We start from the raw sequence: 26,426 nt of genomic DNA on the forward strand, positions 1-26,426 counted from the left end.
GGTGGGGGGTGGGGGATGGGGGAAGGGCTGCAGGAGGAGGGAGAGGGAGACGGGGAGGGGGCGGGTGTCCTGAGGCCCGAGCTTTGGCTGCCTCTGTGCCGTCTGGGATGGAAACTGCCAGCAGCCAGAGCGGGTGGACAGGCTCTCCTGTCTGGGAGGAGTGGGGCGGCTCCGGGCTTCCGGCTCCTCGGGCTGGGGACCCTAACCCTGTCTCCGGCTGTCCTCAGCTCACAAAGACCAGGCTGGCTGGCTGCGTGACCCATGGGGGCGTCTGTCCCTCTTCGGAGCCCTCCTTCCCTGTCCCCAGGTCACCGTCTGGGCCCCTCACTCTCCTGCTTCTTCCTTTACCCGCCAGGCCCCCGGTGCACAGCAACCGGGGGACCTGTCCCCAGAAAGCTTTTTACGGACAGGACACACGACAAGTGCTCGACGGATCCTCTTCCACAGGTGAAGCACGGGTGACCTGAGCTAACCACTGCCCTGACTCCTAACGCCTTGGTCAGGGCGCGGCGGTCTCGAGCTCCCGCAAGTGGAAGCCACCGCCCTGGCTTTCGGACCCTGCCTCGTCCTGTCCCCACCGCCGGGAAGGCGCACGCTTGGGGGCGTGGGCACTGCCGCGGGACTCCACCTCCCACCCGCGCGACCCGGAGCGGGTCCCCGCCGTCAGGCCCTCACCCGGCCAGCGCGGACGCCCCGCCGCCCTCCCGGGGCTGCGACACCCCGGGGAGGGACTGCGAAGGCCGGCGGCTGGCTCCCCGCGGACAGTGACCACAGGCCACGCGCGAGGCCGCCCCACGCAAGCAGAACCCACGGGCCGCGTGTGTCCACACGCACACGGGCCCCCGTGCCACAGCCCCATGGGCAGAACACCTGTGAGCCGACGCGCGTGCAGAGACGCCGCGCACACGCGGACGCACACGCGGCGCTGTGTAGACACGGTACGGCTGCGGCGCACTTTCGCCGCAGGGCCCGGGCCAGGGGAGCGTGGCCGTCCGGTCGGACATCTCCAGGCGGGACCCCAGGAAGAGCCGCTGGTGCAGCCCGAGGTCCCTCCCTGGAGGGAACCGATTCTGCCCTCGTAAGACCGTCCCCTGATTGGACGAGGCCCACCCACAGCCCGCCGGCGACAGCGTCCTCAGCCTCACGTCCAGGATTCGACCGCGATCTCGCGGGAACGCCGGCCCCCGGCCGCCGGAGCGAGGCCTACACGCCCTCCGGGACAGCGGCCCTCGGCACCCTCTCGGCCTCCCCGCGCCCAGCAGACGCTCTCGGCCGGCGCGGCGCGCGCTGGGAGCGGGAGCGCGGGCCGCCCCGACGCCCGGCGTCCTATTTCACGAGGCGCGACGGCGGGACGGGGCGTGCGGAAGACGCGCCCCGGCGCTCCGGGGGCGGGGCTCGAACCTGTCATCCCGGACCCGCGGGGTCTCCCCGGGTCCCCGCAGCCGGCGGCGGCGGCGGCGGCGGCCGAGGGCAGCCGAGGACGTGCGTGCGTGCGTGCGTGCGTGCGGGCGAGCCCACGGGGCGGGGCGGCGGGGGGGCGGCGCGCGGCGCGGCGGGCGGGGCAGCGGGCGCGCGCCGCCTCCTCGCGCCGGCCCCCCCCGCGCGCGCGCGACGAATGGTTCGGCCCGGCCCCGGCTCATTGTGCTCGCCTCACGCCGGCCCAAGATGGCGGCGGCGCTGCAGGCCCGGGGCCTGTGACCACAAAGCGGAGCCGGGGGCCGGACGGGAGCGCCGCGGCGGCGGCGGCGGCGGCGGCGGCGGCGGCGGCGGCGGCGGCCGAGGCCCAGGCCGGGCCCACCCCCTCCCCTCAGCCTCCCGCCCTCCGCCCGCCCTCCTCCGCCCGCCGCCCCGCCCCCGCCGGCGGCGCCGCGCCCCTCCCCCAACCGCCCGACTAGCATGGTGCGGCGGCCGCGCGCGCCGACATGGGGGAGAAGCTGGAGCTGAGGCTCAAGTCGCCCGTGGGGGCCGAGCCCGCCGTCTACCCGTGGCCGCTGCCGGTCTACGTGAGTGCCGCCCCCGCGCCCCGCCGCGCCCCGCCGCGCCCCGTCCCTCGGCCCGAGTCCCGCGCCCGCCCGCCCGCGGACGGTGCCGCCGGGGTCCCGGGAAGCCCCCTCCGGCCGTCCTGCGGCTGGACGGCGCTGCCCGCGGCCGTTTGCAGCGCTGCCGTGGCCGGGCCGGGCGCGGGGCCGGGGGCCGCGGGGCGGGGGCGCTGACAGTCGGCGCGCCCCGCGCGGGGTCGGTTGGGTCGGGCGCTGTCAGCGGGCTCCGTCCCGCAGTGGCCGCGCCGCTCGGCGTCCCCGCGCTGTCGCGGGCGGGCGGCCGGCCAGACCCGGGGAGGGCCCCGGGGACCCCCTCGGAGGATGACGGGCCGCGCGGAAATTTACCGGGGCGGCCCCGGGGTGCTGCGGGGGCGCGGGTGGGCGGCGCGGCGCGGGTGTCCGCGACCCCGGGGCCGCTCGGGCCGGGCAGGCTGCCGTCGGGAGCGGGAGCGGGAGCGGGAGCGGGAGCGGGAGCGCGGCGGGAGCGCGGCGGGCGCCGTGGGCGGGCGTCTTCGGGGCGCCCTTCGGCGCGCACGCCCGGCGGGGGGGACGGGGCCCTCGGGGGGACCCGGCGGGGAAGCCCGCGCGCCCCGCCCCTCACGCGCGCTCCGTGTGTGTCAGTTTTTGGAAACGTCGCGGCCGGGGGCGGGGTCGAGGTCGGGGCGCGGCGACCGCCCGGGAGCGGGTGTTGGCCGCCGGCCCCGGCTTCTCCGCGGTTTCCAGCCCGCCGCGCGCGCCGGAGCTTGCTATTTTTGCTCATCCTGCGGCCGGAGGCGAGGTCGAGCCCGGGCCCCGGCTTTTCCGGCTGGCAGCGCGGGGCGTGTGTGTGTCCGGCCGCCAGGGCAGGGGGCAGGGCGGGGGACCGACGTCCGAGGTGACGAAAGCGGGGAGAACCTTCAGAACTCCAACCGTTCCCGGCCCCCGCCTGTCCCCACCCTGTGACAGCGCCCCGCGTGCACCCGCCGGCTGGCCAGAGCCTTCTGGAAAATGGAGTTAGTTCTCCTCCTTCGCTGGCGCGCGCAGCCTCACTGTTGGCGGCGCGGTGCAGCTGCGGGAGCGCTGACCCGTCCCTCCGATCAGGCCGCTGTCAGCCCTCCCAGCGCCCTTCCACCGGCGCGGCTCTGGCCTCCCCGCCCCTCCAGGCCTGCCTTTTCCTGAAAGTCAGGAAGATGGAATGGACAGCGGGCAGCTTTCTGACCCCGCGAGGACTTGCTGAGACCCGAGTGGCTGTGGGTATCAGAAGTCGCTGTCCGTGGCGCGTCCTGCTGCAGCTGGTCATTGCCCTGTTCATCTGGCCCCCGATGGCCTTGGGTGGGGGCGGGGACGTGGTTAGGAATAAAGCCGCTCTGAGCCTGGGGGGCAGCTTCCTAGGCAGCTTGACTTCTCACCTTGGGACTCGTCCGTGCAGGACGGTGGGGCCTATGCCCGTGTGTGTGGCACTTGCGTGTCTCCCAGCGTGGCACTGCTGGGCACCAGAAGAGTGAGGAGGTGCACTGTGACCCGCTGTCTGGGTCCTGGACACGCAGAGACAGCCGCAGCAGCCCGTCCCCAATGTCCTATCGGGTGGAGCAGGGCCCTCGGCAAGTGGTACCGGGGTAAACAGGGCCTTCCGTGGGGGCGTGGTGGGACCTGGCTTCCAACCAGTTACTGGTTCTGAACTGTGGAGTGTCTTTCCCTCTGGCCGGGACCTCCCTTGGCAGGAGAATGGGGCCGTGCTGCCTGCCTGGCGGGGCGCTCTGCCTGATGTCAGCAGGTCCTCTCCTGTGTGGTTGTCCCACTGCCCGGCCAGGGGGCAGGCGGCCCCGCGTGGTCCTCAGCCAGCCGCGCGGGAGGCCGCACTCCTGGTACAGCTCTGTCCTGAGGTCTGTTCACTTTCCCTAACGCTGCTGACGGGGCCGGCTTTCTGGTGGGAACCCGGGTGGCGCTCTGGGAAGAGGTCGTAGTTTGTGGTGACTCGGTGGTGGTTGTTGAGAAAACGGATGACTTCATAAGTCAGCTTTCGAGAAGGTCGGACTGTCCCTCGACGGCGTGTGTGAGATGACTGGGCCTGTTTGTTCAAGGACCCATTCATTCTGCCGGCACGTCCTGGGTGCTTCCCGCGTCCCTGGGGGCGCGGAGGCTGGTGGACGGTTCGCGTTCTCGGGATGTGTGAGCGAGGGAGGTAGGGGCTCTGTAAACCCACAGGTTCCGCGGTGATGTGTGGCGTGGATAGCTGCGTGGATAGCTGCGGGCTGAGGTGCTCCTGGAGGGCGGGGCTGCTGCTTTTGCCCTGGGGGACATGTGGGTGGCTTCTTGGAGAGGGGGCATCTGGAGGAGGAAGTGCCAACAGCCACAGCCACCCGCTCTGGGAAATGTCCCCCTCAGAAACAGGCTTTTTGGGAAATTGACAAATCGGAGGGAAGGTGGGGGGAGGGGCAGGCTGAGTTTTGTTCCTTTCCTGACTTGGCGTTCTCGGACACCCACCCGCTGTTCAAGGTGGCTCATGTCTTACTGGGAAAACCGGGTCCCAGCTGGAAGGGAGGGCGTGGTATTTTTGGCTGCCAGGCGGCAGGGCAAGAAACTGCGAGGGGGTGGAGTGGTTCATCCCCTCCGTGACTTATTAAGCCTGTGGGCGGGGGAGCAGCCCCAGCGAGACTGTCCCCGCCTCCAGCTTCCTCCAGGGAGCCCACGATTCTCCCATGAATGCCCTCTGAGCAGTCATGCCCTTTATGCAGGGGGATGAGTGGGTGGGCAGAGTGAGCCATCCCTCCCTGTGACTCAGAAAGTATTTTCTGATGGTGACCTGGTCTCCCGTGAGCCTTCTGTGTCATCGCACTCAGGTGGCAGGCAGATTAACCCCAGACAGCTGCTCCAGCGCAGCAGCCACTGGGAAGGGGAGAGGGACGCTCAGAAAAGCCTGTCCGTCGTGTGTGGCTGTTAGTTTTCCTAGTCTGGTCTCTAGGACCTACGTGCCTGCTAGGCTCTGTCTCGGATGCGTAGGGCACAGAGGGAGCAGGAACTTGGGATGTTCTCTAGGGAGGCCGTGGTAGGCTGCTGGGGGTCGGCCCGTCTAGTCTCCCCCTGGGAGCTCTGCCTTTTTTTCTTAAACTGTTAATATTGAGATAATCGCAGATTCTCTCAAACCCATAAGAAGTAACGGGGGCGCCTAGTTGGCTCCGTCGAAGTGCCTAACCTGGTTTCGGCTCAGGTCATGATCTCACGGTGGTGAGATTGAGCCCCAGAGCTGGGCTCTGTGCTCCGCAGGGGTCTGCTGCTCTCCCTCTGGCCCGCGCTGTCTCTCTCAAGTAAATCTTAGACGAGAAGAGATCCTGTTCTCTTATCCAGCTTCTCCCGGAGAGCCACGAGTCTATCGTTGGCATTGGTGCAGTCAAGCTACAAGGCATTTTGGGGTCGTCTTTTGAATATGGGGACCTGTGGGCTGCCCACCTTCTGCATGTGGGAGACACACTGGGGCCACCTGCTGGGGCTGAAGGACAGGGAACAAGTCACTGCCCTGTGAGGAAGTATGGTTTCCATGGGAACAGCAAATGCACTCCTGGGAGCTGCGGAGAAAGTCAGGTCCCCCGTCCCTGCTCGTGGGATTTGCAAGTTTTAAAGACTGAACTTACATGGCCCCCGAAATACTGTCCCACCGCGAAGGGGTGAGAGTGAGGGCAGCCGCCGTTGCTCGGAGAACCACCCTCCCCGCCACCCCCACCCCCAGCCGCTCACCTGTGACGCATGCTGGCTCGCAGGGAATGTCTCGGCTCTGTGACGCCAGCCAGCTAGCAGTGACTCACCAGGAAGGAGGGCTTGGCTCCTGCCACCACCTCCGCCGCACCCCTCCAGGGGCCACACTGCCCAGCGCCAGCTCAGACGGGGCTGCTCAGAGGACAGAGCCCGCCAGAACCGCAGCCCCCAACCCTCCAGGGCAGGGGAGCCCCAGGCAACGCCATCCCAGCAGCGCGCCAGGCCTGCGGTGTGGCCACTGGCAAATGATCACCAAGAATCGACGTGAGCCCCCAGTGGGACCGCAGTCGCTGTGTGGGTCTTTAAGTCCCCCTTTCTCCCTGTGCTGCCCCCTACTGCAGACAGCAGGCCCAGAGTCCCGGGGGTGCCCGTTGCTGCCTGGACACCAGGGCTAGGAGCTGGGAGGTCGTGGCCCCTGCGTGTCTGTCTCTGTGTGGTGCGCGCTGTCTGAAGACTCTGCCAGTTGCAAGCAGAGGTCTGGCAGGAGGACCAGCACATGTCCCCACGGGGTCCGGCATGCAGAGGAGGGAGCCCCGCACAGACATGACGAGACCTGGCCCGAGTCTCGCTCCTTGCAGACTGCACGGCCTCGGGTGCAGGCCCCACACGTGGTTTAATGCTGCGAGGTGGTTAGCTGGGTTTGCGCGGGAGCGCCCTCGGCCTGCCCAGGCTCGTGGCAGCCTGACCCATGTCCCTGGCCTCTGGCCCTGCCCTGCTCTGCAGTCTCTCCTGAGAGCTCAGTGTGAACCGCAGACCTGACCCCTTGTTCACCTCCCAGAGCACCATCAGGAGCTGCCCTCTGCCTCGGGGGAGCTCCCAGACTCTTCCTGCCCACTCTGGGCCCTGCGTGTTGACCTTCCTCCCGTGCAGGCTGACACCCAGGATGGATCAGTGCCGTCCTGCACCAGCCTTCTCACGGCCGTGTTTTGCTCCTTACTTACTTGAGCACGTGGCTTGTCTTTTTGGATTCTTGCTTATTTGAACCAGAAAATGTGCTGTCACTATACATATTTGAATTGGTGTTTTGCTCCCCCGGCTCGGCTTAACCATGAACTCAGAAGTGACGCTCTCTGTGTCAGAGCGATTAGGAGTGAGCGTTTACTTTGTCACAAGCCCGTGTCATGATATCTGTGAAAGGGCAGCTTCTGGATGAAATTTAAGGTGATTGTCAAGATAGCAGATTAACCATGTTGAGTTTTGAGATGTTGAAACAGTTTCAGACTAATCTGTTACATTCCTCACTGTGGGTGTTATATTACACATTTTCCTTATTTCTGAGTTGAGAAATACAAAAATTCAGTGGGGGAAAGATACTGTAAAATTCATGGAATTATTAACGTATTCAGAAGACTTGAAGTATCCCCCCCCCCGCCTTTTTTTAAAGTAAGCTGTAGGCCCAACGTAGGGCTACAACCGGAGACCAAGGGTTGCATGCAGTCCCCACTGAGCTGACCAGGCACCCCTAAGTGTGTGATCTTTATAGCAGTCCTGCCGAGTGAGAAGGCAGCCGGCAGTGTCTCCAGCAGGTGCATGGGAAGGCCTTGGGGTGGGGGTGGGGCCGGCTGAGGGCCCTGCGTGGACCCGGAGCACACACAGACCCTGATAGCACCTTTCTGGTTTGTCCGCCTCTGGAGGACCTTTTGCGTCTGACCTTTCTGGGCAGCATTTTTACACCGGGAAAGGTTTTTATTTATTTGAGAGAGAGCACAAGTGGGGAGGAGTGGCAGAAGCAGACTCCCCACTGAGCAGGGAGCCTGACGCGACCCCGGGAACAGGACCTGAACTGAAAGCAGTCGCTTCGCCACCTGAGCCCCGCAGGCCCCCCGGAAAGGATTTCAGATGGAAGAGCCTGGCGCGTGCGTGGACCTGAGTTCCTGTGCCCCTTGCTCAGCTGCTCGCGGTACTGGGACCCCAGCCCGGGCTGCGCGCTGAGGACACTCAGGACCCCGCCTCCCCAGGTCCCTGCCTGCTCAGGTCCAGCCAGGCCTAGAGTTTAGCTGTCCTTTGTTCCTAGCTGTGACCTGCGGCTGTCCCTCCCAAGACGGCTGTCCCTCCCAAGACGGGCCCCTGCAGGGGGCGCCAGTGTGTGGTTAGAGGCTCCTGCGCTCTAGGCAGGTATTCCGAGGGTGGACGCTGGGCCTCCTTGGGCACCACGTCCAAGGCCACTGGCACCTTCCTTTGGATGGTGCTGACCTCGAGCCCTGGTCTGGGGGGCACTGCTGGGTCCCTCCCCTAACCACGGTCAGGTTGCTGCTCTGCACCCAGAGAGGGGAAGGGGCCTGTGATGCTGTCCGGGGCCTTGGGGGGACCTTGTCTACACACGGGGGACCTCCCCTTCCCTCCATCGCCCTCCGCCGGATTGCAGTTCCCCTCCCGAAGCCCTGCTCTGCCCCCTCACTCCAGCCGGTGCAGCCTCGTGGGGTGGTGGTTCCGTCTGCGAGGACTTTGTCGCTCACTTTCTGGGGCTGCCCCTGGGAGTGCCTCCAGGCTTTCTCCTGGGCTTGGGGCCTGCCTGTGCCTCTCGGGGGGGACGCGCCTTTCCCACCTGGTGCCCAGGCTGTCCCGGCTGTCCCCGCTCCTCTTGTGTTTTCTGTGCCTCGGCCCTGGAACCCGCCATTCCTCCGAGGAGCCTAGTTCCTTTTCAGAACCTTGTGGAGGAGAGAACCAGGGCTGAGGAACGGCTGTGCAAACCCGGATTTAAATCCGCCAAGGAGCTGTGGCCCGCCCAGCCCTCACCCCTGCTCCGAGGGCCCGTCTCTCCACTTGGGTTCTCTGGGGCGGGGGCCTCCTAGCGGTGCTTGGTTTTCCGCCGGGCGTGGGCAGCTGCCGTGGAGAGTGCCCGGGCCACTGCAGGGTCCCCGGCGGCTGCGGAAGTGCATCTCGTCCGCGACGACTGTGCTGCTGCTGCTTCTGCTTTTCCACCTGGGTCCCCCTCCCTGCCTTCGGCCGGAGGCCTGCTCCTCCTCAGCCGGCTTTGTGTCCCCTCCGTTCCTCCTGGGTCACCCTGTGAACCCTGGCCGTGCACAGTCTGTGCCCTGGGGGCCGTTGCCTGGCCTGCGGTAATGGGGTACCACAGGGGGCGGCGGGGTTGGCGCCTGGGGCGGGCCCACTTCCTGGTCGGCGGCCCCGGCTTCTCGCTGTGTCCGCAGGCGACCGATAGTTCTCTGTCCCTTCATCCCTACAAGGGCACTAGTCCCACGGGGGTTCCCGCGCCCCTAACCCTAATATCTCCCAAAGGCCCCGTCTCCTGAGACCGTTCCACGGCGGCAGGGCTCCAGCGAGTGGACTGGGGCGACCCAAACGTTCTCTCCTTACAGTCTCCCTGGGCCTCAGTATCTAGCCCTGCGGCAGCCCCCCGAGCACTTCCCTGTCGGTGTCAGTGTCCGTGTTCCGCGGCGGCTGCCTGGGAGTCTTGGCAGACCCAGCCGGCTTGGCTGAGCCTGGCCCCCCGCCTGGGCGCCGTGCTCCGTGTTTGTGCTCCCTTGGGAGGCCTGTGTCTGTCGCGCACACCTCGGCTGCGGCTCGGCCTGTCCTCAGGTGTGGTTGGCGGGGTGCCTTCCGCCGCCTTCCCGGAGCCCACGGGGCAGAGTCCCCGTCGCTGCCCCCCGGCTCTGCCTTTGCTGGGGTGCAGACATGGGCGGGCTGGGGATGCGGCTGGCCTGGTTCTCTGCAGGCTGGGATCCCTGCCGCGCTGCGTGAATTTGCTCATTTTCACACGAAAGCCTGTTCCTTCTTGATGCTCAGGTCCTGTGGGTCGGCTGTCCTCACCGCTGCTCCCTGACCCCGCTGCTCCCAGGTGCCCAGGCACGGGGGCGGGTGCATGAGGCTGGAGCTCCTCAGCCTGGCCCCGGGCCCTGTGCTCTCCACACTGCAGAGCTCCCTTCCGGACTGAGTGTTCTGGACGCCTGCTGACTTTGCACTGTGTCCTTCTCCACCCCCACCAGATCTCTGCCGTCAGAGCCCTGCTGTTGAGGTGCACAGGCGGCAGACGGCAGGCCTCCTGCCCGGCCCATCCCCCCGCCTTCATTCCTTGTCCTCTGCCCCTGAGAGCTGTGTTTGCACATCACTGGCCTGTCTTCGGCAGTTCCTCCGGGCCGGGTCTGGGGGCCGCACGCAACCTTCGCTTCACCCCGGATCCTGTTAGAGATGCAGGTTCCCAGACCCGCAGAGCTGCCGCACTGGAGGCTGTTGCGGGGTGGGGGTGGGGGCCTGTGCTCAGGAGCCCTGCGGGGGATTCCGAAGCTGCTCTGTGCGGCCTGCTCTGTGCGGCTGCTCTGTGCTGCTCGGTTTGGCCTCCGGCTGTGATTCCTGAGGGCAGCCGAGGGCACTCCCTGGTGTCATTCTCGCAGGGCCGTGGAGCCGGCGGTGCCCCCCTCCCGCACCCCTGTGTTCAGCTCTTGCTCTCCTCTGGGCTCTGCATCCGCCTCTCACCGTACACCCTTGGCCCCAGCGCCCTCCAGCCGTGTGGACGTTTATGGTGCAGGAGGTCTGGCGCGGCAGCCTGCGGTGCCCTTGCGGAGGACGTCTCGAAGACCCTCCTGTCCACGCTTCCGGGGCCTGGGGGGAGACCTGCACACCTGCCAGGGACAGGCTGGTGGTGGAGCCAGACCTTGAGTTCTTGTTCCGACGCTTGTCCTCAGGGTACAAGTAGGGTCCGGGCCTGGGCTGCTGAGGCGGCTGGGGCTCCCCAGGCGCTCTGTCCCTCGGTGCGTGTGCCCCCCATGCGCCGTCCGTGCCAGGCAGTCACACTGCCCCCGGGGCTGAGGCGCCGAGTGGTAGCGGCAGGGACAGCGTGTCGTGTCATCTCCAGGTGTGACGACTGCCCTGTGTGGTGTGCAGTGTAAGGCAGGAACAGGTCGTGGTTGTCACGGACGTTTCCGTGGGTCCCCGAGGTGCAGGGCCTAGCCTAGTGCTGCCTGCCCCCTGGCGCCTGCTTCCCAGTTAGCTGCATTCGTTGAACGGGCCCCGCGGGGAAGGGCCTCTCCCTGCGGCTCCGTGTGGGTGCTCTGATGCCGTTAGTGGCGAGGGAGTGAGGCGGTTCTCTGCAGGCAGACGTTCCTCCTGTGGCCAGCGCCAGGCTGGGCACGTGGGCTGTGTGTGTGCACAGCGGGGTCCCTGTAAGGACACCAGGGTTCCAGGGCTCCGACGATGGAGGAGGGGGATAGGGATATTCCTGGGCCACAAGACGGGGGCGCTCATGAGTGTGACTGCCAAGGGGCCACGCTCAATCTGACTTTTCCGGGTGGCTTCTGGCCTCTTTCTCCGGAAGCCTGTGGGGCAGTAAGGAGAGGCCGCAGCCCCGGACGGTCCTGAATCATTCATGGCGATCAGAGCATCTTAAATTACATACCTCAGGGCCGCTGGTGGCAGCTGGCCCGTCCCCCGAAGGGTCGTTCTGAGACCCTTCGTGCTTCCCTTTTCCTGCTTTGGAAGCGTTGGGAAAGCTGGATTTCATCTTCTCACCAGCTGAGATCGCATTCCAGGCACCTCTGCCTTTCCGGGTCTGCGGATCTGGTGTGAGACAAGTCAGCCGGGCCGGCCGTGTGGGTTCCTGTGAGGCCAGGGGGAGGGGTGGGGGCCCCGCTTGTGCACGTGCCCTGCTGGGGCACCTGGGGCTGCTGTTGGCCCCCACCCTGCCGTGCGCAGGGCCGTGCCTCTCCTCTCGTGACTGCTGGGCCCACTGGAGTCACAACCTCGTGGCCAGGGTGTTGCCCGAATCCCGTCACCTTCCGCTGCCGCAGAACCTTTTCTCGTGGGCAGTGCTCCGGGCCGGCCCGGCAGCCTTCGCACAAACTGTGTGTCGGTTAGCTGTGGCTGCGTAACAGATTCATCCCCAGTGGCAGCATTTATTATCTCGTGGTGTGTGCTTGGGAATCCCGGAGCAGACGTAGCCGGGGGTCCTGGCGTGGGGTCTCATGAGGTTGTGAGAGAGGGAGAGATTTAGTGGAAAGTTGCAGACTGGCGACCTTCCCCTCTGTAGCTGCTTGTCCTTGTGCTGTGTGGGTCTGACGGTCTCTTCTGGAGACCCTGTGACCCAGCGTGGGGCCTGCTGGGCTCTGCAGGGCGGTCAGTGCAGCTGTCAGGTGAGCTCCTGCCAAGGTCCGTGAGTCTGGGTCCCCCGCAGGGTCATGGGGCGGCAGCAGGAGAGGCCATCGGACGAGTGTTTCCTCGGCTCGGTGCTTCCCTCCTGGGCTGGGGTGCTTTCCGGGGCGTCATTGCTCGTGTGGAGGTCCGTCAGCAGCTTTGTTGGAGGGAAAGTCATGTACCAGGTACCTCACGCGTTGAGAGTGTGCCGCATTCACAGAGCTGTGCAATCCTCACGACTGTCAATTCCAGAACCTTCCATCTCCCCAAAGAAACCCCGTCCCCGTCCGCTGTCATCCCCCACACCCCCATCCCCGGCTCCCGCGAACATCCTTCCCGTGTGTGGAGGAGCCCGGTCTGGGCATGTCACACACGTGGACTCACACCTCGCGTGCCCTCTGTGTCTGGCTCCCTCCCTGCGCGTCATGGGGTCGGCTCCGTCCCGGGACAGCGCGTGGGGGCGCCACTCCTGCTGGGGCCGGGGCCGCTCCGTGTGCGGGGGCAGGTTGTGTTCGTCCGCCCGCCCGCTGGCGGATGCTGGGGCTGTTTCCAGCTTTTGGCGGCGAGGAGCCCTGCTGCTGTGAACGCGTGCGCGGATCTTCGGATCTTCGTGTGGCTGTAGGAGGTTTCTTTGGGGTGTGTGCTTACGGGCGGAATCGCTGGGCCATGGGGAAATTCCCCTTAAACGTTTGAGGAATTGCCAGACTGCTTTCCAGAGCGGCCGCACCACTCCTGGGCCCACCAGCCGGCTCTGAAGGTTCTCATCCCACCCCAACACCCAGTGTCCGTCGTTCGGACTCTGGCCATCCTTGTGGTTTTGCCTCGTGTCCGTTCCTGGCTCGTGGAGGAGCGTCTTTTCGTGTCCTTACTGGTCTTACTGGCTGGCCACAGGGCTATTTTCTTTGTAGCGGTGACCGTGTCAGTTCATGCTTTACGGCCCTTCTTGTGTTTTCATCGGGAGTGGTTCGCGTTCCGGGTACTCACAGGCACACACGGGGGTCCCGCGGGTCCTGGGCCCCGCGGCGAAGCAGGTGTCGCAGTTAAACATGGATTGTGTGGTTTCCCGGTTATGCACCGTGTCTGATCAGCGTGCCACGTCATGACGGCTAAAGAAGGCAGCGCGGGCTTCTTGAAGAGAAGACACTTGCGGGAAACGCCATCGTCCCCTCGCTTTCAGCGAGGCAGCGTCACCGCAGCAAACGCAGTGAAGTTAGAAGTGTCGCGAGGAGTCCCGAGTGGGACGCAGGACATCGCGGGAGCCACCGCCTTGGGAAACACAGTGCCGATAGACGGGCTCCTCCCGGGTGGGCACCGGCCCTGGGCTTGGAAAAGCGCCCTGTCTGCACAGCGCGGCCTGGCGAGGTGTGCCTGTGGGGTTACAGATGCTGCCTCCGAGAATGACTTGCAGAATTTTCCTCTTGTTCTGTGGTTTGTCTTTCGGCTTTCGTGATGCTGTCCTTGGAAGCGTCACCATTTCATTCTGATGACGTGCAGCTTACCTGTGCCCTCTGCCCCCCCACCCTGAGGTTTATGTGATCATTGTGGAAAGCGTCACCACCAGGCAGGCACCCTGATTGCCCTCCCCTCTGCCCTGCCCGCTCCTTGCCGCAGCGGTGGGTGCTGCCGTGTCTCCTGGCCTTGCTTCAGGCCCCCGTGGCCTCGTGAGAGACGCTTGGGGCAGATTGGTGCACAGCGTCTCCATCTGCGAGATGGACTGCTGGCCGTGCCCGCGGAGGGCTCCACGGTTGTGCGACACACTCCCCTGCGTGTGTCGTGCGCTCTCCTGAGCTCTGCGCTTGCCGCCTCCCTGTCGCTGCCAGGTCTCCTGCCTCACTGGTGCCTGCGTGGCAGGTGTGGACCTGGAAGGCCGAGCGGACAGGCTCGCCGGGTGACGGGCCCGAGGATTGCGGTCACGGCGCGTGGCCGACGGCAGTGCACGTGGGCGCGGGGTGTTCCGCGGTGTGGGCTCTCGGGCGAGTGGTCTGGCAGAAGGAACTGTGGCTTCCCCCTTATTTCCAACGCTCTGGCCAGGTCAGGGAGATGCCCCGGGGAGTGTGGGGGGCTCTGAAGGTAGCAGATGGGGTTGCTGGGGTGCGCGGGGGAGAGGGGCCCCGTGCTGGCGCGCCGGGAGCTGTGAAGACAGGGCTGACGTGGGCGGAGGAGCGGTTTCCTTGTGGGGGTCCCCCAGCTCCTCCCTCCGTGCGCCCTCCCGGCGATCGGAGCTCTCGAGTGTGTCCCCGCGTCCTTGGGACCCAGGCTGGTGTGGCTCGCCGACAGAGCCTGGGCTCTCGTGTCAGAGGCCGGGGGTGTCCGCCGGCTCCATGTTCCTTCCTCAGGACGCGGGGGCAGGTAATGCCGGGCCAGGCCTGCCGTGCCCGCCGCCTGCCAGGAGGCTCCCCTTGTGGCCAGTCCCCCTTGTTCCTTTAAGACCTTTTGAAGTTGGGCTAAAGCTGGCTTCACGTGCCCAGCAGAGCTGCCCCAGTAGTCTTCTGACCTGTGCCAGGAGGTCCAGGGGCCGCCGGTTCCCATCAGCGGCCCCACCCCGAGTTTCTGAGTCGGCAGCCGGTGCTGCGGTCGGTGCCGGCGGTTGGGACCCGGGGGCTGCCTGCCTTCCGTCTCGACCCGCCCGCGCCGTGTCCCCGTCACAGGATCACTAGTGACGTGTGTCGTTTGATCCTTTGTCAGTTGGAGGATGTTACTGAGAACACGAAAAGTTGCCTCTTGATTTGCCTTAAAAAAGTTAAGATTTGGCACAAAATGCCACACAATGTGTGATTCCCTTCACATGAAATGTCCAGAGACAGGCGAGCCCACAGAGACGAAAGTGGACTAGCGGTTGCCAGGGGAGGAGGGGCGATGGCTGGTGGGGCCGGGTGTCCGTAGGGGTGACGAGAGTGTTCTGGGGTTAGTGCGTTCCTCTCGTGACTCTGGAAGGCTGAAAAGCCGCCGAGTTGTGCATGCGAAGCGGGAGAGCTCCGTTCTGTGAGAACCCCGGCCTCACGGGGCTGCCCCTACAGAAGCAAGGGCAGGGTACGCGGTCCTTGGACTTGTGATGACCCTGACCCCGGGTGCTTGCCCCCAGGTATCTGTCGTGAGGTGGTGCCAGCGGCCGGGGTGTATGCACAGCCTCCCCGAGGGGCAGCCCACGCCGTGCTTGCATCGGGACAGGGCCCGAAAGAGGACTCGGTGTGTCTGGTCCTGGGCTCTGCAAGGTCTGGGGTCAGTTGGCTGCACAGACCCCAGTGAGAGGCCCGGAGCGAGCCCTCAGCCCCCCTCTTTGAGGAAGGAGCAGCAATGAGCCCCTGTGCAGTGGGCACCGTGGGGACCCGCCGAGATCTGCTGTGGGGTTACGGGGTGTCTGTGCTCTGGCGGGAGGACGGCCATGTGGGTTTTTCCCATGGTTGTGTTACTGGTGTTACCCCGTTTCACAGACGGGAAAGCAGAGGCCTGGAGAGGTTCTGTAAGTCAGAACCAGGCCTGTGGCTCCCGGGCTACAGCAGCACCTGGGGGGTGGGGTGAGGAGTCAGCCGAAGGATGGGGGCGGGGTGGGAGGGGAGGGTCAGGGCGGAGACTCCATCCCAGACCCTGCCCCCGCTGCCTGCTGGTGGGGGGGGAGTGTTGCAGGAGCAGGTCTTCCCAAGGGCGGCACGTCCAGCCTGGGCAGGGGTCCCGGAGCAGCACCTCCGGGCCCAGGCCAGGGCCATCTGGTAGGCCGCCCCGGTCCCTGCCCCTTGCATCACCCGAGGGTGTGAACACTGTCCCTTTGTCTTTCAGGACAAACACCACGATGCTGCTCACGAAATCATCGAGACCATCCGGTGAGTGTGGCGCCTGCCGGGGCGGGCGGGGTCTCACGGGGTGGGCACCCCCGCGCCAGCCCCCCACCTGGGCTCTCGGCTTGCGGCCCGCCCTCTGAGCCCGCTGCGCCCTGCATGGCTCCTCGCGGTGAGCAGCCGGCCGACTTGGGAAGCAGTGACCGGTCAGAGGAGTCCGGGCCATCTGCGTGTGGCCCCGATCAGGTCTCTGTGCTTCTCTGAGCCTTGGCTCTGCTCTGAGGGGCTGCCGAGCTGGCGGGGTACAGACGGCGCCCCCACCTCCACTCCCCACCTTGCTTCCGTCTCCTCCGCCGGGACCGGGTGCTGACTCAGCCTCCCGTGGGCTGCTCCTTCTCCCAGTGCCCCGGTCAGCCTCTCACCAGCGTGGTCCCGGGCTGTGCAGAGAAGTGCCGGCCCCCCGACCCCTGGCGGGGGACCTTGACGGAACCCACAGGAAGGCTGTCCGCCCTTCTGTTTCTAGTGGGCTCTCTCCCGTGCTGGCCTGGGGTCTGGAAGGAACCGCAGAGGGCCGGCCATGGCCGCTGGGGGCAGTTCTGTACCTGCTTCTGGCTTTACAGTCTGTGGTCAGGGACCCTGTTGTCCTCGTGTGTCTGCGTGGCTGTGGAGTCTGTCGCTGTGTCGTTCCTCAGAATCCTTAACCGTGTGGCCACCACCTCGGGCCCCCGCTGTGATGCCTGCAGGAAGCTGCCGTGGCCGGAGGCAGGGCTAGGCGGGTGGTGCCCCGTGAAATAGCCAGGACGGGAGGGCCGGCTGTGATGGGAGTCCCTCTCCTGCCACGTGGTAGCGGGGCCACGCGCCCGGGACGCTCTCGCTGTCCGAGCCTGTCTGATTGGCTTGGGGGCCCACCGATGCCTGCTTGCGAGACTGTTTTCAAATTTAAGTGAACTGATGTGCGCAGGTGTTGTAGTGCGGGCCCGAAAGCAGCCAGTAGTGTTAGCCGGTTGCCAGGGCCTCTGCGTCGGTTTCTCACGTGCGGCGCGGGCCACTTGTCCCTGTGCAGCTGGGGGTTGGCGTCCTGCCCGGCTGCCGAGCCAGCCCTTTGCCGTGGTCTCGTCCTCTCTGGGGGCTGCCCAGGGCTGCTTCTCTGCGGGCCTGATCCTCACATCCCGGGCCTCCAAACCATGTCACCTTCTTAAAAAAAATAAATAAAAAATGTTGCGTTGGTTATTCTACCTCCTGTGCATTTCCATGTAAATTTTGGAATTAGCTTGTCGGTTTTTTGCATGATTTTGTTAGGAACCGCACTGAGCCAGTAGGTCACTCGGAGAGATTTGCCGTTGAGGCTTCCTGTACTGGGTCTTTCAGTCCATGAACATGGCATGTGTCTTTGAGCTCGCTCAGGTCTTTCCACACTTCCCTCAGTGGCGCTCTGTCGTCTTGGGGAGGGGGTCTTGGACCCGTTGGTTGGATTCATTCTCAGAGAGTTGAGCTTTTGGCAGGCCTGTAGCTAGGATTCTGTGCCAAGTTTTACTTTCCGGTTGCCTTATAAATAAGAATGGGGTTGACTTTCGCGTATTAACCATGACCTCTTGCTAAAGTTATTGATTCTAGTACGTGATTTGTAGGTTTCTTAGGACTCGTAGAAATTAGTACATCGTCTGTGACTAGGGACAGTCATTTCTTCTTCCGGTCTTCAGGGTCTTAGTTCTTCTTGCCCTTATCGAATGGGCTGGGACCTTCAGTACAATTTTGCGTAGACGTGGTAAAAGCTCTAGGGTTTTCGCAGATGCCCTGTGCGAGTTTGGGGAAATTCCCTGCCGTCCCTGATGTCTGTCCTACGTGTGACCTTGCCTTGTAGTTGTGTTAAAAGAAGTGGTAACTCTCACAGGCGGAAGCTGAAGTACTTATGGATGAAGTAGCGTAGTGTCTGTGGTCTACTCCTGAGTGTCAGGACTCGGTGCCCACACGGCGTCTGACGGAGGTGTCTGGGCTCTCGAGGCAGCAGGAGGCACACAGCCCATCGTTTTCTCTTACTGTGGGGACATTAACCTTGCCCCCGGTCCATCACGTTTCTCTGAGGTATAGGCACTCTTTCCCCCTTTTAATTAATACGTATCTTGGGGGAGATCCCTGGAGACCTTGCAAGTATCCCATTTCTCCTTGGACTTTCACCCCCTGGTTTTGGCGCCCAGAGGTGGGTCTCACTGCCATGACTGCTTACTGCTGTGTTCTCGAAGGGAGGTTCTCGGCCGGCGCTCTTCTCCGGAGAGCTGTGCGCTCCCACGCGCTTCCTGGCTCCGCGAGCTGTGACCCACCACTGCGCCGCGGCACGCCCGCTCTTCCTGTGCTGGCTCTTCGGGGCTCTCTGTGCGCGCCCCGTCCCTTCGGCGTGCCCCCCCCTTCTTGAGCAGGCCCGTATGTTCCAGAACCGCGGTGCTCCACGTCACCTTGAAGTTCCCGTGTTCCCGACCTGCGAGTCGGCCACAGCTCAGCGGCTCTGGTTTCTTCTAGCGGAGAGGAGTTCGTGCTGTTTGTCGGCACGGAGCGGTCTTCTCCTCGCGGAGCTGTGAGAATTCCTGACGTGTTCCAGCCGCGAGCGCCCATGGGACGCGTGGGACGCGCCGCACCTTCAGGACTGGACGTCTGGAGTGTCTCCATCCGTTTCGGCGGTTACGCCTCTGGGTCACGTCCGCGAAATCTTTGCCTGCCCGAGTCACAAAGGTGTTCTCTTTTGTTTTCTTCGAGAAGCTCCGTGGTTTCAGCCTTTGTGTTAGGGTTAAGATCAGCGGTGGGCAGATGTTCCCGTGTGTCAGCTGGGGTTTATATTTGTGGGGTCGAGATTAATTAAAAAGACTGTTTCCCAGCACGTTGTCTCGGTGCTTTTATCCGAAAGCCGTGTAAACGTCCACCGGCCTCTGTCCTGTGCGCTGGGTCAGCGTGTCTGTCCGTCCCTGCGCCAGCACCAGTTCTGGTTACTGTAGACCTGTGGTGGGTCTCAGGATGAGGCCGTCAGCTCTTCTGGCGGTGCTCGCTGTGAAGCTTACAGAGGCTGCGTGCTCCGTCTTCGCGCGCCGGTCTCAGAGTCAGCGAGTCCGGTTCTCCGAGGGCCTCCTGGGCGCGTTCTAGGGTCGCTTCGAGGTGGCAGCTCGGTCCGGGGAAAGGGCTGTTTGAGTGTTCTGTCCTGTGAACATAGTTGCCTTTGGTTTCTTTCGTTTTCAGGTTTTCTCAGCAGTGTTTTACAGTTTCCAATATAGAGGTCTTACAAATTTTTCATTAAAATTTTCACTAAAGGGGCGCCCGAGTGACTGAGTCAGGTAAGCATCCAACTCTTAGTTTGGGCTCAGGTCATGATCTCAGGGTCGTGAGGTTGTGCCCCACGTTGGGCTCCGTACGGGGCAGGGACTCTGCTTAGGATTCTCTCTCTCCCTCTTCCCCTGCCCCAGCCCTGCACGCACATGCTACTTTCTCTCTCAAGTAAATAAATCTTTTTTAAAAAAGATTTTATGTATTTATTTGACAGACAGAGATCACAAGTAGGCAGAGAGGCAGGCAGAGAGAGAGCGAGGGAAGCAGGGTTCGAGGACACAGGGACAGGACCTCCCGTCCCCACCGATTGGAGCTGCGGGGGGCCCACTGGCAGAGCAGAGACAGCGGGCATGCGGCGGTGCCCCCCCCCCATGCTTCTTTCCACCTCTTGATTCCTCGGGGTTTTTACCCTGCGTGGGGCTTGGGTTTGGCTTGGGCGTTTTCTGTCTGCTGAGGCGATTGTGTAACTTTCTGTTGACGAGGCGGAGGACGGTGGATCGTTGCTGCGGTAAACTCCGCATGGTGAGCGCGTGCGGGCTTCGGTTCACGCGTGCTTTTAGGGGGTTGTCGTGTCGGTGCTCGTGGGGGGTGTCGGTGGGTAGATTGCCTGTACTACGCCGACTTTGTCTTTCCGAGGCTTTGTCTCCCTCTGGTTTCGGCATCAGGGTAATGCCGGCCTCGTGCGACTGAACACGTCACTGTCCTGCTTCCTGAATGTGCGGCAGGACTCCCCGGCGAGGCCAGCCGGACACGGCTCTCCTGGCGGGATGCGCTTGATCAGGGGGTCGCGGTCTTCAGCAAGAGACGTCCCGTCTCTCCCGGGGTCGGTTTCGCGTGTTTGTGTTTTTCCAGGAAGTCGCTCATTTTGTCTAAGTTGTCAGATCTCTCGGCCGGGCACCTTCCATGACATCCCCGGGGTTCTCTTGAACCTGTGGAGCGTTGACTCCTTTCTCGGGCTTTTTGTCAAGGTGGGGTCAGGATCCAGCGAGGGTTAGGCCCCGGGACGGGCTGGCATGTGTCTCTGTCCCTCTGCTCTGTCCGCTCCCCTCGTCCGCTTCTCGCCGTGCGCCTGTGCAGCGGCCCGCTTGTCCGGGGCGCGGGGAGCTCGTGCAGCGGCGCTGGCCGCCAGCCCCGGGCACACGGCGCATTCCAGGCTCTGCCTGCTCCCTGGCTCGTCCCGGGTGGCCCGTTGGCCCCAGGAGCCGACCGCGCGGCTTCACACGGCCTGTTCCCAAGCGATGCCTCCCTCTTCTCTTGTGCTCATTGAGTTGAATAATGAGGTTTTTTTTTTTTTTTTAAAATGTTTGGGAGTCGAGAGTGGAAAGTAGAGCACGAGACCAGTCGTCACTGTTGGCTCCGCTCTTGTGTTTCAGGTGGGTCTGTGAGGAGATCCCGGACCTCAAGCTTGCTATGGAGAATTACGTTCTCATCGACTACGACACCAAAAGGTGAGCCCAGCCGCCTCTCCGCACCGGCTGGGGCCGCAGCCTCCGGCCGGCTCTTCTTCGACGGTGCGAGCTGGCCGGCAGTTTCCTTTAGAGTTGGCTGTCGTCCCGTGGAGTTATTTCGGTAGGAAACGTTGATGAAGTACTGGCAGAGGCTGTCCGAGCAGGGACGTGATTGGAAATGCCACATTGTGGAAACGGCGCCCGGTGTGTGTGAAGTCAGCCCCACCGGCCGCCCGGGGCTGCTCTCCCTGTGGCCGCCCGCCAGCGGCCAGCGCTCCGGTCCCGGGGACGGTGCCTCTGCCGGGCCTCGCGGGGCCCGTCCGAGTCTCGGGGGCTCGGTCCTCACTGCCCCTCCAGCCTCTGTGGCCCCTTCTCGTGGTTTTCTGCAGGCGCGTCCTGGATCTCGGAGCGCAGCCGGGTGGGCGGGGAAGGGGAGGCCGCGTCTGGAATGCCGGCCTGGAGTTTTGTTTCTCTCGGAGAAGGCGGGCGGGCATTCCCTCTCCCGCCGTGGTAGCTCTCGGCAGGCGTAGACCGGCTCCGCAGTCTTCCCGGAAGGAGCGTGTCTTCTGGGGCTTTGCTGGCTTGCTCTCGATCAGGAGCCCAGTCTGGAGGAGCCCCCGGCCCCTCACAGGCCCCGGCACCCAGGTGGTGGTGACCCGGTCTCACCTCTGTTTGAAGGCTTCTTGGTCTGCTCGTCAGCCCTGATCCCTTTCGCCTGGCCTCCTGCCTCGTTCTGCATCTAACCGTTCGCGCACGGTTCGCACGCGCTCCTCCCTCCACAGCAGCCCAGCCCCTGGGGAGCCGGGTGGCCCCGTGGGCTCCGGTGGTGTGCGAGCGGTGGGCAGCGAGGGCCCACACAGAGGGCTGGGGCGCGGCTCTCTTGCCCCCAGGGTGCGTTTCGCAGGTGGCGGGGTGGGGGTGGGGATGGGGGGGTAGGGGCAAGCTGTGGTCGTGCGCGGGTTGGCCAGGGGAGCTCGCCCTCCGTGGCGGGTGGAGTGCTCCGTGCGGGCCCAGAGCAGCCCGTGCTTCTCAGGGCAGGGTTGCTGCAAGATGTTTGCAGGGGCTGTTGGAGGCCCTTCCCCGTCGTACTCAGACGGCTCAGGAAAGCCCGGGCATGGCTGTGGGGGGCCAGGCTGAGGGGCTGGTATGGCTGCAGGGTCAGGCTCGCGGTGGGGGACCCTCGTTTCTCTCCCAAGCAAGGTGGCAGCCGGGTGCCTGTGCACCGTCCCAGGGACGGGCCTCCTCCGGGGCCGGCTGGACCTGGGGTCTCACAGCTGTTGAGGGGCAGGCAAACCCCAGGAAGTAAAATCACAAAGGGGTGCCTGGGTTTTCCTATGAGGGCAGCATGAGAAACTAGGAGCCAGAGGTCTCGGATCTTTCATTTTGCCAATTAGGAGGGTGAAGGAGTGTCGCTCAGACGCTGGGGCTGGGGACTGCTGGCCCTGGTTCCCTGTGACCCCACCTGGCCCAGCACTTAGTGGGGGAGGGGGTAGAGTGTCTGTCCGGTGGCCGTGGCCTGTGGCCGTGGCCTGTTGCTCCGAAGAGGGGCAGAGCCTATTGTTGCTCTTGGGCTCCTGAGTTCTCCACATTAGCCTGGGGGCGGCTTGGTCACTGTCCTTCCTGAGGACGCCTCAGGCCTGGGTAGGGCCTGGTCTTCCCGCTTGTTCTCCGTTTCTCTCGCTTGTCCACTGTGGCTGTCCTACGGAGGACCTCGGCCTTGCTGTCAGGGAACCAGCTTCGTTGAATTGTTTCATTTCTGTCCTAAAGGAAGGGTGTGTGCGAGCTCTCGGGGTGAATCTGACAGTCCGCGAGGATGTGGGGGGCCGTGGGGCGGGCGGCGTGGGGTGCACACGGCTTGGTCGTGGCCTGTGTGCGGAAGGACCTCTCCCAGGCTCCTGGTGTCCGGCTCAGGGAGGAAGGCTCCTTGCTGCTGTGTGTGTGCGCGGGTGTTACGGATGGAGCCCCCGACTGACGCCCCCTCCAGTGCAGCACAGCCGCGGGAGCCCCCTGCCCCCCGCACTGCCTCCGTCGGGCCGTTCTCTGCGGAGCGTCCGGGTAGCATCCCTGGACTCGCCCCTTCGAATGCCAGGATGTCCCCAGACATTGTACTGTGGCCCCTGGAGGCAGTCAGTCCTGGGGGGCCCTCCCGGGTCAGGGAATCATTGAGAGTCCTACCTGGAGTGAGCACGGGGCTCGGGAGGGTGCAGTCTCGTTGAACAACCCAGGCAGGCACTCGGTAGGCACCTCATGGGTGCTGCTTCCATCTTTGAAAGTGTTGGGGGGCGCCTGGGTGGCTCAGTTGGTTAAGCAACCGCCTTCGGCTTGGGTCACGTTCCCGGAGTCCCGGGATCGAGTCCCGCATCGGGCTCCCAACTCCATGGGGAGTCTGCTTCTCCCTCTGACCTTCCCGCTTCTCGTGCTCTCTCTCACGGCCTCTCTCAAATAAATAAATAAATAAATCTTTAAAAAAAAAAAAAAAAAGGTGTTGGGATCCTCTTCTGCTGGGAGAGCCAGGGGGCCCTTCTGCCCCGGGTGCCCTCCGTGCCCATCAAGTCGGGGCTGAGGTGGAGGCTCCCTATAGCCCGGGAAGGAAGTAAGGCCCGTGTGCGCGGCCCTGGGGCAGCGGGCCCAGCTTGGGGAGCAGGTGGGGTGTGCGTCCGGCCAGCTCCCAGCTCCGGGGCTTTACAGAGGCTGCGCACAGCCCCTTCTCTCTCCTAACACCGGCCAGGCACACCGTTGACCTCGGCTTTGACCTGTGAGCCCTGACCTCCGGAGGCTGCCCGTAGCCAAAGACCACCTCAGTGCCACCCTGGGCCCAGCCTTGTTGGCCACACGTGGTTCTCCTTGGTGTCCTGTAACTGCGCCTCCTCAGGGGACGGCTGGCGCCGCCTGTCCAGAAGCCATCTCTCCCGAGAGCCCCGCCAGGCCCCTGTGGCGTGTGCTGGGCTCCACAGCAACCGACCTCTTGCCCTTGTCTTTCAGCTTCGAAAGCATGCAGAGGCTCTGTGACAAGTACAACCGCGCCATCGACAGCATCCACCAGCTGGTAGGTGGCCTCTGCGCTCCCTCACGTGCATCTGCTCCCCGGGGCCCCGGGGGGAGGGGGTTTCCACCCACTGCCCCTCCCATTTCCTGGGTGGTCATCACACTCGCCTTGCAGACCCCTGCAGACCGCCCTGGAGTGCAGGGGTGCGGCGTGGGCCGGCCTTTGCTGGGACTGGGCTGGGGGTCGGTGCCTCCTCAGCCCCGCCCCCCCGCATGCTGGTGCTCCCCGCTGGGTCTCCGAGCGGACAGACCTTCTCGGCGCCCTGGCCCCACGGGCACCCTCAGCCGGCTGTGTCCTGAGTGCGTTCCTGCCGGCCCTCTGGGATATTCCGACTATGGAGAGGCCTGGGGCTCTGTCCTCACCGCCCCGTGCCTCCGTGCTGCGGCCTGCAGAGCCCTTGCCTGGCGAAGAACACAGTGGGGCCAGGCCAGGCTGCCAGAGCGGTTCTGGAAAGTGCATTCCCCCGTGTCTGTGGCCGCTCGCTGTCTAGGCAGCGTGGGCTCCTGGTGGGGTGCGGGTTCTCGTGCAGGAGCCTTGCGGTCGGGGAGGCTGTGGTGGGCTGTCGGGCCTGCAGCTCTGAGGGCCTGGCGTGGACTGGCGGGGGCTCTGGGCTGCCGACCCCCTCACGGTTGCTGCCGGGAGGGGAGGGGACTGCTGGATCTCACGAGTATGTCCCAGGCTCCTTGTAAGGACCGGGGTTCGGAGAAGTTTTGTGTCAGCCATGTGGGCGCCCTCCCACTGCCTCAGTCCAGAGCTCTCCCCTCAGTTTTGTCCTGGGCAGGAGGTGGGGCCTGAGGCTCGGGGCTGACCTGGGCCACTCATGGCGGGCGTGTGGCCTCTCGTGGGCTGCATGGCAGTGGCTTGGCCCCAGATTGGGAAGGCCCTCAGGAGCGGTCGGTTCCGCAGTCACGGGCCACAGGTAGCCCAAGGGAGTGGACCGTGCGGGGTCAGGGCTCAGTGGTTCCCGGGGCTGGGAGCCTGAGGACTCTCTCCTCGGGCCCTCGGGAGCTGCACAGGTGCAGGCCCAGTTCTGGCCCCTGAGGCTCCTGACGTGGACCTGCCAGGCGCTGGCTCTTTCCGTGACCATTTCCTTTCCCAGATGGGCTTTCAGGTGAAGGTACAGCTCTGAGGCCGACGACCTCTGCTGTCTGGGGAGGCGGCGGGGCTGGGGCCGGGATGCCCCATGTCACGCACGTGGGGCTTTCTGTGCCGTCCTAGTGGAAGGGGACCACGCAGCCCATGAAGCTGAACACGCGGCCGTCCAACGGGCTCCTGCGGCACATCCTGCAGCAGGTCTACAACCACTCGGTGACGGACCCCGAGAAGCTCAACAACTACGAGCCCTTCTCCCCGGAGGTGTACGGGGAGACGTCCTTTGACTTGGTCGCTCAGATGATCGACGAGATCAAGATGACCGAGGACGACCTGTTTGTGGACCTGGGCAGTGGTGAGTGGGGGCTCGTCGCGCCGCCAGCCTCCCTGGTCCCCGGAGATGGAGCACCCGGTCACCCGCAGCCCCTTGTGGGGGGCCGCCCTTCTCTGCGGCCGGCCGGTGTTCTGCACCGAGGAGAGGCCGGGTCGCCGCGCTCCCAAGGGCCCTCCCTCTCCCTCACCCCTCCTTGCCCTGGGGGACCTGTTCTTGGGACCTGTCCAGAGGGGACCCCAGTGACCACCGCAGACCAGCCCCCCATGTGGCTGTGTGCCCTCATCTCTTCCCCACACGCCCCAGCTCTCACTAGCCCCCGCCTCTTTTGTGCGTCGGGGGCCCCTGGCACCAGCATGGATGGTCCTGAGGGCAGGGGCCTGTCCTCCGCGTGGCCTAGCAGGCGTCCACGTGAAGAGCCGTGGGCAGAGCGGGACGAGCGCACACCTTGGGTTGGCTGAATCCAGATCGGACGTGTTCGGTGACAGGGCTGGCGAGGGGGTGGCTGTCAGCCTGCGTGGGAACCCCGTGCACAGTCCTCCTCTGGGTCGGCCGGCCACCTGGCTGTGACCCCGTTTGGACACAGAGCCTTGTGCCGCAGACTCAGTGTCCCGTCTCAAACCGGCGCGGCCTCAGTGCTCGCAGAGGGCCAGCACCCCGGGCGAGGACAACTCTTTTCACGTTATCATTAGTGTGGACCTTTTTAAGCATACAATTCCTGTTTTACTTATTTATTTGAGGATTTTATTTATCTGACAGAGAGCATAAGCAGCAGAGCGGCAGGCAGAGGGAGAGGGAGAAGCAGGCTTCCTGCTGAGCGTGGAGCCCGACACGGGACTCGATCCCACCTGAGCTGAAGGCAGCTCCTTAGCAACTGAGGTGCCCAGGCACCCCCACAATTCATATCGTATTAAGAATATGTGTACTTTCAGGGGCTCCTGGGCAGCTCACTCAGTCAAGTGTCCAACTCTTGGTTTCGGCTCAGGTCATGACCTCAGGGTCGTGAGATCGAGCCCCACCGCAGCGCCCGTGCTGAGCAGGAGCCTTCTTGAGACTCTGTTCCTTTGTCTTTCTCCTTGATCGTGTATGTGCACGTGTTTTTACTTGGGGCGCCTGGGTGGCTCAGTGGGTTGAGCCTCTGCCTTCCGCTCAGGTCATGGTCTCAGGGTCCTGGGATCGAGTCCGCTTCGGGCTCTCTGCTCAGCGGGGAGACTGCTTCCTCCTCTCTCTCTGCCTGCCTCTCTGCCCACTTGTGATCTCTGCCTGTCAAATAAATAAATAAATGAAATAAAGATTTTTTACTTAAGGAATTTCCACGCCCAGCATGGGGCTTGAACTCATGACCCTGAGACTGAGAGTCACGCGCTCCACCACGCAAGCCAGCCGGGCACTCGGGCTTCTTTTCATTATCCAAATATATTCCATTCAAAGCATGAGCTCAGGAGGCTCCCGGCACGCTGGCTGAGAGGCACGACTGACCCAAGTAGGAGGGGGACTGCGGGCCAGGCTTCTGGGCGTACGTGAAGTCTGAGCGCCACGCACTGCCCAGCTGGGCTTGGTGGTGTGCGGGGGCTG

At 64.3% G+C, this 26,426-nt stretch overlaps 1 protein-coding gene across 7 annotated transcripts in view; it reads left to right on the forward strand.

Annotated features, from left to right (window-relative positions):
* The first annotated feature begins 1,667 nt into the window (after positions 1–1,667).
* Positions 1,668–26,426, forward strand: part of DOT1L (DOT1 like histone lysine methyltransferase) — a 57,968-nt gene continuing 33,209 nt past the window's right edge. For 2 of the 7 annotated variants that reach the window (XM_059159331.1, XM_059159332.1), the window contains exons 1-5: positions 1,669–2,003; positions 15,627–15,670; positions 20,308–20,382; positions 23,365–23,428; positions 24,647–24,875. In XM_059159331.1, the coding sequence (XP_059015314.1) occupies positions 1,923–2,003; positions 15,627–15,670; positions 20,308–20,382; positions 23,365–23,428; positions 24,647–24,875 (493 nt within the window). In that variant the 5' untranslated portion in view covers positions 1,669–1,922. Of the gene's footprint in view, positions 2,004–15,626; positions 15,671–20,307; positions 20,383–23,364; positions 23,429–24,646; positions 24,876–26,426 lie in introns of those variants that run through there. The other 5 variants (XM_059159337.1, XM_059159336.1, XM_059159333.1 and 2 more) reach the window with 4 other exon arrangements.

The sequence above is a fragment of the Mustela lutreola genome, chromosome 2 (assembly GCF_030435805.1).
Source record: "Mustela lutreola isolate mMusLut2 chromosome 2, mMusLut2.pri, whole genome shotgun sequence".
Lineage (NCBI taxonomy): Eukaryota > Metazoa > Chordata > Mammalia > Carnivora > Mustelidae > Mustela > Mustela lutreola.